Source organism: Lissotriton helveticus, chromosome 5_1, assembly GCF_964261635.1.
Source record: "Lissotriton helveticus chromosome 5_1, aLisHel1.1, whole genome shotgun sequence".
Lineage (NCBI taxonomy): Eukaryota > Metazoa > Chordata > Amphibia > Caudata > Salamandridae > Lissotriton > Lissotriton helveticus.
This window is the reverse complement of record NC_136065.1, coordinates 1,947,226,296-1,947,238,451: the sequence shown is the minus strand read 5'-3', so window position 1 is coordinate 1,947,238,451 and position 12,156 is coordinate 1,947,226,296. Positions and strand designations below refer to the sequence as shown.

Genomic DNA, 12,156 nt, shown 5'->3' with positions numbered 1-12,156 from the left:
GTCCTGAATTTGACGACGGGTTCTTCGACATGAACCTCAGCTGACATCTTAGCTGTTTTCAAAATTTCATTTGGACTTCGGGAACCGCAGATAAGCCGATCGGAGTTTTTGAGGCCCGCCCTACGGCGACACCGGGGGATGGCACACCAAGACGCCGGGAAGTAGTTGAACAACAACGGCTTGAGGGGCTGTCCCTGTTGCCCTGAGTGGACTTTCGGTTTCGTTTTTGTGCCTCTGGCCTCATCTGATTGCCTGATTGCTTGGCGCCCCCACCGAGGTCTAGCCTAACTCTGCTTCTCTATTGTGTGCCAACGGGCGTGAGTGCTTGGGTGATGGTCTGAGCTGCTGCTTTCGCCCCTGTGGCCCACTTTCGTGATCTTCGGTGGTCGGGTGGTAAGCGGCCATTTTCACCAGGTCTCGCGGGCCACTTCGGGGCTCACCATTCACAATGACTGCCAGGCTCGACAACGAGAAGCGGAAGACCAAAACTCCTCTACGTGGGGGACCGATCCAAACCAACGTCATGGATCGCTATACCCAACCCAAGGGGTCCCCCGGTGGCACCGGTCGAGTTTTGGAGGACCACAAGGACGACCCGACTCCGTCCACCGAACTGACTCTGCAGGATGTCATGGGCGCCATTGCCAACATGAAGGCTTCCATTGGTCAGCAATACGAGGCTCTCACTCTCAAAATTGACACTGTAGCCGTTGATGTTACTTTGATCAGAGCTGATTTGTCGAAGACCAATGTAAGGGTCAAGTCTCTAGATCTGAAGACTTCTAGCCTCACGACCGATGTGTCTGATCTGCAGACGGAAGTTGGTAACTTGCGATCCTCCAACGATCCCATGGCCCATCGACTGGAGGATTTTGAAAACAGGGCCCGACGCAACAACATACGCCTTATTGGGGTCCCCGAAAATTCTGGTGCTCTGGCAACGGATCTCCTTGTGGAGGACCTCGTCTTGAATCACCTCGCCCCTACAGGCCTGAGTAAATTCTTCGCCGTGGAGCATGCCCATCGAGTGCCGGGCGGAAAACCGAAGTCGGGTGACTCTCCGAGACCTATCATCGCCAGGATCTTCAATTTCAGGGACAGAGACATTATCCTGCAGGCCACAAGAGTGAGTGGCCCCGTAAAATTCGAGAACACGGCGGTGAGTTTCTACCCGGACTTCACCCAGCTTGTTCAGAGGCAGAGGATGGGGTTTCAGGGAGTGAAGCGACGGCTGAGAGACTTGGGCCTGAAATATGCAATGCTATTTCCAACCAGGCTGAGAGTTGAGTATGAAGACCGGACTTTCTTCTTTGATCGTCCCGACGGTGTTAGTGACTGGCTGGATACCCTTCCCAAACAGAATGACTCGACCGGGCATCCGGGTGGAGCCGAGGGCGGTGTGTCGGAACAAGAGTGACATTATGATTCCTGATTTCTGAACACTTCACATGTCATTCGGCTGGGTTTGATACTTCTTCTACTACTGTGTTCTATTGCATTATACCCGAGGGTGGCGGGGGGAGTGGGACTCTTTCCTCCTCAGGGGTTTCTTCTTGTAGACTAGTTTAATGATAGGGCGACAGGCACACTGCAAGTTGGGGTGGCTTTTGAGTCTAACGCAGGGGTGCAGGGTGGGGGGTGTTGTAATGGTCTCTAGTTGGGGGTGGAGGGGGGATTCTGGGTGTTTGTGAGTTTCTTTCAAGGCAACGTATCGTTTCTTTAATTGATTTGGTCATTGTGTTCGTCGTGGGGTGGATTCAGCACTTCTTTCCGGGATGGGGGTTAGTGGGTTGAAACTAATGTGTCGGAATGTCAATGGGTTGGGGGATAGGATAAAACGGGGTGTGGTGTTACAGTTGTTGCGGCGCCTCTCCCCAAACATTGTATTATTGCAGGAAACGCATCTGGTTGGGAACATGTGCCACGCCATGAATCGGCGAGGGATCGCCTTGTGGCACACTCTGGATTTACCTCTGTTTCATGGGGTGTGGGTATCCTCGTCAGGTCCTCCCTCCCTTTGGCAATAGATGATGTGATTCTTGACGATGGGGGGCCCTACGCTGCTCTCACTGGTAGATGGGAGGGGAGGACCGTCATTTGTTGCTGTATATATCCCGCCGGGTCTACAGACCTCGACTTTTGCGGATCTTGGGCGTGTAGTACTGGGGCTCCCAGAGGGCATCTTGGTGGTGGGCGGAGACTTCAACTCGGTTGTCTCCGGTAACTTAGATCGCTACCCCCCAGAGATCTCAATCCTGGCTGAGTGGGTTCTTGGAGACCCTGGGTCTGGTAGACTGTTGGAGGTTGCTACACCCTGATCAGGTCCAATATACCTTCCACTCTGGAGCCCATGGCAGTCTGTCCAGACTCGACTATGTTCTGATGCCGGCGGCACTAGCCTCCTCCATCAGGGAGGTGCGGCACCTCGCCCGGGGCATATCCGATCACTCCCCATTGTGGCTTAGCATGGATACTACTATGAGCAGTGAGGGGGGAGTCGCCCCAATAAACCCCTGGCATCTTCGCAATCCCACGACCCGTGCTGGGTTGATGAAATCCCTTGATCATTACTTTGTTGAAAATGTGGGGTCTGTGTCCTCTGCTGTATCATTGTGGGAAGCTTTTAAAACTGTGATATGTGGGCAGGCTTTATCTCTAATCGCTAACGCCAAGAAAAGTAAGCACGAAGAGGTGGTCCGTTTGGAGACAGAGATAGCCGAGCTGGAGGGTGACTTGGAGCACGGAGTGTTCCGTGCCAAGCTTCATTCTCTCAGCCTCAAACAAGTAGATTACAGGACCCTGGTTACTGACGCTCCAAAAGTCAAGAGCAGAGAACAGCAGGGCAGACTGTATGATGTTGGGGATAAGGCGGGTAAATTGATTGCGTGGCTGGACAAGAAAGAAAGGGCGAGTCGTGTAGTGCCTGTGATTGAGAACCTTGACGGAGCGTGTGTGACTGACCCGGCTGAAATTGTTGAGTGCTTCGCGGAGCACTTCCGAACTGTGTACTCTCCGGTCTCTGATAGGCCTGAGGAAGACTCTCATTTGTTACTCCGCGATATTACATTGCCCTGCCTGTCTGCGGCTGACAGAGACCTAATGGATGCGGCGCTTTCGGCGGATGAGGTGGCTACTGCCATTCGTTCAGTGCGTTCTGGCAAAGCCATGGGTCCCAATGGTCTGCCAATTGAATTGTACACATTGTGTCCTGACAAAATGGCTCCGTATCTTCGCGATATGTTTCTAGAGTCGAGAGACACCGGCTCCCTTCCTCGTGACCAGCGTCTCGCTACTATCGTGGTGATTCACAAGGAGGGGAAGCCACGAGATCGCTGTTCTTCTTATAGACCAATCTCGCTTCTAAATGCCGAACCGAAAATTGTTGCCAAATTATTAGCTAACCGCCCGACAAACGTTATCAGTGACTTGATCCATCCGGATCAGTCCGGTTTCATCTCACACCGTAACATGGCGCTCAACCTGCGGCGCTTGCACGGTGTTCTCGCGAGGGCGGCGTCTTTTGGTGATCTTGGCTTCCTTGGATGCTACGATGGCCTTCGACACGCTAGAGTGGCCTTATCTCTGGGCCGCTCTTGTGAAATTTGGTTTCGGCCCCGGGTCCATCGGCTGGGTGAAACTTTTGTATGAGGGGCCATTGGCGCAGGTGGTCGCGAATGGTCGAGTGTCTGCGTCTATGGTCCTCGGGAGGGGCACAAGGCAGGGCTGCCCGTTGTCAACACTGCTTTTCGCTCTTGCCCTTGAGCCGCTGGCTGCCTGGTTGCGCTGGGAGCCCACGAATAAAGGGATCCAGTTGTCCCCGGACTTAGAGGATCGCGTCTCGCTCTACGCGGATGATATCTTGTTGTACCTTACGTCCTCTCGAAAATCTCTGAATGTTTTGTTCGACGTGCTTACCTCGTTTGGGAGGAACTCGGGCCTTGTGATCAACTGGGCTAAATCCTGTGTATACGTGCTCTCGGGCGGTCCCCCTCCCTTGCCTCGCAGGTGCCCAATTCAGGTCTCTCAGACGGGCTTTAAGTACTTGGGGAATTTTATATCTTTGGACCCCGTGGCTCGATATGAACGTAATCTGCTCCCTCCTCTTCAGAGATTGAAGCTTGATGTTGTGCGCTGGCGCGGGTTGCCTTTATCACCACTCGGGCGCGCAGCCCTTTTTAATATGATGTCTCTGCCGCGGTTTTTGTACGCGCTTCAGAATACGTTCGATATTATTCCGGCGAGCTACTTTCGAGAGGTTGAAAGCCTGCAGAGACGGTTAATTTGGGATGGACGTTCACGTATCGCCCTCGCTAAACTCACGCTTCCCTGGTATGACGGGGGTATAGCGCTGCCGGATATTAGGCGTTATTATTGGGCCTCGCAGTTGAGTGCGATCAATCACGCAACGTATACTCCAGCTCCTAACCCGGCATTCGAGATGGATAAATATTTGCTACCGGGCGGGGACTACAGAAGGGCGCTCTATTCCTAGGTGGCGGGAAAGAATTTATCTGGACCCACCAGGATTGCTGTACGAGTGTGGCATGATGCAAATGCGTCTATGGGATGGAGAGATCGCTTGACTCGTGCGACCCCGTTGTATGCGTCTGAAAGGTTGGGATGTCTCTGGGAAACGAAAGGGTTTGAAAAATGGGACATGATTGGTATCAGCACCGTGGGCGATCTTTGGGTCAAGGGCAAAATCAAGACCTTTGCCGTATTAAAGACAGAATATGCCTTAAGCGACAGGGAATTCTTCCGGTATGCACAGATTCACCATGCTTTAAATTCGGCTCTCCCTGCGGGTACTGTCATCCCCGAGTCCTCCCCCCTCGGAGATAGGGTCCTTGACGGCCACGTGCCCGACAGTACCATTTCTTTGATATATAAGAAATTGATTAATACACGGGTGAATCTGCTAGTGCGTCTCAGGGAGGTTTGGACCGGCGATGGTTTGGAGCTGGATGACGAGGATTGGCAGGTCGATTTATCCTCGCCTAAAGAAGTTGGGATTCCTGCCCGTCTCCGACTCGTTCAGCTCAAAATCTTACATTGTGTATATGTTACTGGTCCACCCTTGATTCGTATGGGTTATTCTTCAGATGGGTTATGTAAGCGTGGTTGTGGGATGCTTGGAACTTTCCTTCATATAATTTGGGAGTGCCCGGAGGTGGCTGCGTTCTGGAATCGTGTGCATGCCGTGATGGGAAGGGTCACTGGAGTGGTGTTGTTGCCCGAGGCCAGACGCTGTCTATTGAATGTGTGGGAGCCGAATGATTATGGTGTGGCACAGACGTCGTGGGCGACCCTTGGGAAGATGATCGCTAAGAGAGATATTGCGCAGTTGTGGGGCTCCCAGCGGCCGCCCACGGTATCGGTATGGAAGGAGAATATGGATTGGTGTATGTTCAGAGAGAAAACTGTGTATGTGGCGCGGGGCAAACCTAGGAAATGGAACAACATCTGGTGCCAATGGAACGCATACCGTGGAAATATATGTACGCCTCCATTCGCGGAGAACCCCGATGTCCCCCTGTCCCCCTGATACGACATTCCATATATTGTGTTCTTTATGTTATCTCAAATTTGTTTCCCCGCTGACCCCCCTCCACACTCCATGTGCTATTGCTCTACTGTGTAACATTGTGCTTAGGTGTCCCCCTATGTGAACACATGTCCATGTACATTGTATTTTGCCTTGTATGTTGTTTTTTCTTCTTGTTAATAAAAAATTAAAACAAAAAAAAAAAAGAGTGCGCATCTACAAGGGAAGCAGCAGCACAAGAAGCTGGGGAAAAGTACAGTGATTCTGAGCGCACAGTTGAGACGCCGAATGCATTTTTTTGTTTGTATATATTTTATTAGTTTTTCCAACAGTTAGAAGCAGCTTACATTTATATTTGTTGCAAATACGAGATAAAGCATTCAAGTTGTTTAGCAGTATAGTTACATTACAGAGTCACAGTAAATCATATCCAAGTTGCTTCCACATCTCACTTTGTATCTCAGCGTAAGTGACAGAACACCACCTAAGGTGGTATGCTGTGTGTATCATATGATGATGCTCTGCAGTACCATCTGCACGGTCTAGAGTGTGGGGATGAGAGGTGGCGCGGAGCTAGACGCCGAATGCATATGTGGTGAAACAAATGGGCACGCCATTTAAGCTTGTGTTGAAAGCGAATCAAGGCATGGCAAATTCATTTTGAACAAAGTGAAAGCAGCCGACTCATGAGACGGTAGTTGCTAGATATTAAAGAAGACCTGTAGCTCCTGAATGTGAACCTATAACCCTGTTATAATGGTTAGGATGGCAGGCATGCCTGCGACCCAGCTTTGGAGAAAGGGGATAATCTGCCAGCCAGAAAACAGCACTGCCCAGAGGAGTGCAGCGCCCACAGCAAAGTTCACACTCTGAGAAACGATTCAGGCAAGCCTCAGCGTAGCACGGCTTGAAATGTCCCAAGGTTTTCATAGGTAGGGAAAGGCGCCATACAACCTGGCCAATAGTGCGCCCCTTGTAACAGGGGATGTTTGGCAGGGAGAGAGAAGGAAACAACAGGCAGGAAAACATGGAGAGGGGGGGCAGTGGGAGAGTGATGAGGGTTTGCAGGGCCCAGCACAAGAGCAACACAGAGCAGGGGTTTGCAGGGAAAGCACATTAGAGAGCAACAAGGAGCGCAGGGGTGTTTGGCAGAGGGAGAAAGAACAACACACAGGGTTGGAAGAATTAGGTAGGTGTTGGGGGGGTATAAGAAGGAGGAGGGGAAATCCACAGTGTCTTCTAACCTGTGCAAGACACGTTGATTGGACGCTCTATCATCTCTTGTGGTATCACCATGCCGGCTAGCCGCGCTTTGGATTGAAGTTCATCCATAGTTTTGTTCTTAACGCCCACCGCTGGAGGGATAAAATATCTCTTCTTTGTTCGCACTGGGACCACAAAAATTGGCTGCACCAGTTTGGAAGAACTGAGCAATGTTTCTCCACCCTATGAAGAAAAAAAGAGTAAAGCTGAAATAAAATCCTACCAGAATGATTAACAAGGTCTAAAATACTATTCTCAGGTATGTTGTGTCCAGAGAAGTTGAACAGCATTCCAGGTCTTACCTGATCCCATCCAGCCTGCTTCCTACGGATTCATAATTCAGCATCACTTGTTTTTAGGCCCCTCCTACCAAGCTGTCTGGTTGCGAAAGACCTATTGAGGGCTTCTGAAGAATTTGCAGTGGGCTTACAGCCCACCTGTCACTTTCCATTGGTTGGTTTATTGTCACTCTTATTTGTTTGCTTCTTTACCATCCTTTTGCTTGGCTGAATTATATCCTTCCACTTTTAGGAAACACATCTTTAACTTTTTGGTTAAGCACCCCATGAGAGTGCTTGTGTTTTCTAGCTCTTCGCACCCTGCACAATACCACTGCTCTCTGTGTTGCTCTTTCCCTCATGTGCTTTCCTCCTACAATCCCACCCCAGGCTCCATGTTGTTCTCTTCCCCATGTGCTTCTACCATGAAAACTACTCACCCTGTATGCTTTCCCCACCTGCAAAATACCCCAGCGCTCTGTTGCATTCTCCCTCCCGTACTCCATTGTTGCCTCATGTGCTGCTGATTATTATGTGAGAATAAAAACACTGTTTACATGAAATTCCTCTTCTACGTATATAATCAGAAAAACAGAATCTAAACATCTGTCGTGTGCATCTCTCCACTACAAATCTCCTCTCAGTGCTGTGTGTTGCTCTCCTCCTCGTGCGTTTTCCCCTAACAAACTCCCCCATCTATGCGCTCGGTGTTGCTCTCTCCCTCATGTGCTTTCTGCACCCCCATGCTCCATGTTGCTCTCTCCCATGTGTGTTTACCTGCAACCACTCGCAGCCCTCAATCATCATTGCCAAATTCAATAGATCCAAAAGGCGAAACCCAGAGGCTCTGTAAATTATTGAGGGCAAGAGAAAGCTGTACTGTAACTTAACCTGTCCCTAACTGGTAGCTTCAGAGCACATTCTGCAAGGTTAACAGGCCTCACAATATTTGGTCTACAAGTCTCACTGTTGGCAAGGATGTATTAAGTTTGAGTGTTTTGAACTCTTTACCAGCCCAAGTGGTAAACAAATTGATTTGCCAATTACAGTGTTCCTTTACTTTTGAAGACATTCTGTCGGCCTAGTACCCTTTAGAACGTTTAGAACGATTGTCTGCAAATTAACTTTTAACCCTTCACTGTATGTTTATTTTTGACGTGCTGAGGCAGAATCAATATACTCCATAGATCTAAGCATGGAAATGCCGTGCTCAGAGCTGCTGCTCAGGTCTCATTTTATTAATCGTTGCTTTTACTGAGGCAATATTCGTCTTGCTATAACATACTTTCTATGTTATCACCTATAAGACTGCTTAGTCCTAACCCACGTCTGAAATATTGGTACGGCTTGGGAGCAGTCCGTCCCATTCACAGCATTTGAAGTCACCCCTCAGGGTCATTTCGTAAAGGTGAGTAGATTTGGTGAAATGCTTATCATTAGTCTAAAACCTCTAACAGGACTGAGCAACAGCTGATCACAGGTCAGCAGTAGGGACAGGATCAGTCATGTGATACATTTGTTTGAGAATGTCTGGTAGAAATGGTTGATTTCAGTTGCCTGTCGCAGAAAAATTATTAAAGCTCGGCATAGTCGATGACAAGTGAAGATCACTATTGACAGGCTGCCTACGCAGGGGAGAATCAGCCTTATCCGTCTTTCATCAGAAAGGGCAATAGAACTGGGCCAGAGACAGTCAAATCAATTAAACCTTCATATACCACACCACCCTAGCACTAATGCATCATGTAATGAACAGTAAGTAAATAAGAGTGCATAGTGAATAGAAGATATGCCTTGGAAAAAGGATGTTTATTGTTACTCACCAGAATGGTGTTCATATTAAAAACCTCGGAAAGACAAAAAGGTCACTGAACTTGCGGCCAGGGAGTCAAACACATGTCTCGGAGGTAGTCCAGAGCCACATACATGGCTTAATGAAATATTTCATCAAGTTATAGACACCTGTGCCTACTAATTATATTTTACAGCGACTTTAAGAATACAAGATCCAGTGAGACCTAAGGAGCCAAATAAATATTAGATATTGGACCTGTTGGACTACTGCACTTTGGATTAAGAAATATTTGCGAGGATCACATATTTTGAAACCAGATTACAGATCAAGTGCATTATTGTTTTACTTGTATTTTTGTAAAGCGCAAACATATCACCCCTCATTGGTTTCAAGGTGCTGGTGGTCGTCGGGGAGATTAAGGGGCATATGTAGGTAGCCAATTGTGATCGCAAATGCAGAAATTTGCAGAATTTCTGCGTTTGCGATCGCGATTTGGGCAGTGTGCTATGTAGCACACAAAAAGCCACACACAAAGTAAGGATCGCAAAATTTGCGATTCCTTATTTTACGATTGCATTTAAGGAATAGCACATTGCAATTCTTTAAATGCAATGCAAGAAGCACCCAAGTTGTGCGAATTGTGGCTTAAGGAATCGCAAAATACCACCAGCTTCAGGTTGGTGGTAAATTGCGATTTCTTTGAAAAATGCACTTTTTGGCATTTTTCAAAGTGCCATGTAGGCGGTACTACTATCGAATGTGATGGTATTCAATTTATTGACCTAGGAAAGATGGAAGGCCGAGCTGTCTTTACCAGGATTCCACTTTGGTTTGCATGTCAGTTGCGGCGTACAACACGCGGAGCAAGCACTTGCCCTGCTTTCGCAAGAACTCCAGCGGCATCTTCTTAGAAACTACAAATTTTGACGGGGTTTTTTTTTGTTCTAAGGAGACACATTTAATTTTCGCCAGACCCCTTAACTTTGTTAACACAGCCTTCTATTTTAGTTACTTGAACTTCTTTGCACTTTAAGGAAGTAAGCGTGTGCCTGTATCTGTGTGTCATTCAACATGTGGCAAACTGAATCTTTTGAAATATCTGAGGTGTCTAAATTCAAATCGGCATTTTATCGTCACGTCGCCAATGAATGCAATAGGAAAAAGCATTTGCAATTAAGTAGGTCTCGCATTTACGCGACTTTAAGCTATTGGCATTGTAAATAACAAAGAGTTTTATTTATGTTTTAAAAACTAAAACATAAATAAAAGGCATGGTCATTTACTATGCCAATAGCTCAAAAGTGCGTAAATGTGAGACCTATTTCATTGCAAATGCTTGTTAACTTTATAATAAAGGGCGACTTTAGGATTTGGAACTTTGGTTTAGTTTATAGGGCTGATGTGCAGGGTATTTGCCTGGACATTTATATTTGCTGTTTACTTTACCTGCTTGTGATATTGTCTTCCAGCATAAAATAATTGGTCATAATAATTTATAGCAACGTGGATTTCGCTTTTTCGAAAAGGTGAGACACATGGTGCGCTTTGTTCTTTATCTGGGCCTCACACATTTGTTCTGTCACAGTTTAAGGGTGTCATTCGCTCTGGTGTGTCACATAGGAGATTAGAGAATTGGCACTATGTTCTATTGGGTGACTATATATGATATTATAACATATAGATACTCTACTTCACAAGAATAAAATTGTTTACAGTTCCTCGTTTAAATACATTTGTATCTTCTAGTTTATAGCACTTTTGGGCGATGGTCCATGATTGTATTATATCTGGATATTCTAAATACAATGTTACCTCTTCTAGCCCTGAGGAAATCGGTTGGAAAAAATTTGTTTAGTGACGGAATGAATACATGTTGGCTAGTAATGTCAAATAACCTGTACATAAAGGACTAAATGTCCTGTACATCAAGGACAAAATGTTTGATTTATGTGAAGAAATAAATATCAACAAGTTCAAGATGCCCAACTATTTAGGACTGTAATACTAAGAAAAAGTCTCTTCTAACCTTGGTACCAAGCTCTGTGGAGTGCTCAGGGGTAATCTTACATTGATTCAATAAGTCTCTGCTGAAAATGGCAAGTGCCAGTAGAAAACTCCTAAATACATATGCTTCCTTGGTTTATATGTGGTCGGTATGCAGCACAAGATTGCTGTGCATTAATATTAATAAAAACATGAGCTAGATGGTAGGATAACTCAGTAGAGTTGATTACCTACAGCTAAGATATGTGTCTAGTCTACAGATCATTTGAGTCCTAAAGTGACCAGCTCAGCTTTCCATTCTTCAAAAGCATTTGGAAAGTGAATTCAATAGTAATATTTGATATTATTTGCAGTGTAATGAACCTATAATTATCATTTTCTTAGTTTTAAACACCATACACTATGGTGAAACGCACAATGCAGCTTATATTCCCACATGAAGCAGATACAGCTACTTTTAATTCCAGCTGCTTCTGTTAAGCTTTCTTATACACCTTTTTGGAAACAATCTTTATGGGTTACTAGTGTTTACAGGGGCTGAAGACATTTGTGTTTAGAGAAAATAAAATCCAAGAAGTGCTAGTATTACGCCCTGTAGAACTCCTTACATTAGCAGAGATTTATTGGTAAAGAAACTGCAGGAGTGAAACCCCTATAATGAGGTGCTCTAAAAGCTTATCATTGTGGAAAGTGTTTAAGAAAACAGTGTGGCCTACATTGTAATATGCTATATGTTAATATTAATTGCTGCAACCGTATCAGGGCCCTTAATGGCTCCCTTAAGGAACGGACTACAAACGGGAAACTAAAGTAGAACCCGTGGATGGCTACATTTCTCCTTCTCTCACAATATAAATCACAGAAGTTTCTCATTGAGTGGTCAAATAAACTGAAGGACATGGGCCTCATGCTAAAACCAATCACTACATTAAATCTTGTCTTCAAACTCGAAAATTCTACAACACTTCGATCGCTACATCAAAAAGAAAGCCAAGACTGCCAGATTCCAAATAAAATCTACCTGCGGCCCCAATTCTATCTTCCCAGACCTGGTTGTCCAAGCTCTAGTCAAAAATCTGATGCTTACTGGTCGGTCCATATTCCACCTAACTCTACTCAAAGCAGTAGTGTATTTGCAGGCAGTCTGGTCTTAATACAGAATGATTTCATCGCATCACACCCTTCTTTTTCAATAGAGGGTTGCCTTTCCATGGACCGTTGCTTGGTATATAAGTCTGCAAGACTCACTTATAGGGTGCTCCACGCGTACA

General features: G+C 46.4%; 1 protein-coding gene across 1 annotated transcript in view; it reads right to left on the bottom strand.

Moving 5' to 3' along the window:
- The window catches only part of MRPL45 (mitochondrial ribosomal protein L45), a 75,384-nt gene that overhangs the window by 51,060 nt on the left and 12,168 nt on the right, over positions 1-12,156 (bottom strand). The window contains exon 2 of the mRNA XM_078645601.1: positions 6,790-6,991. Coding sequence (XP_078501727.1) covers positions 6,790-6,991 — 202 coding nt within the window. The remainder of the gene's footprint in view (positions 1-6,789; positions 6,992-12,156) is intronic.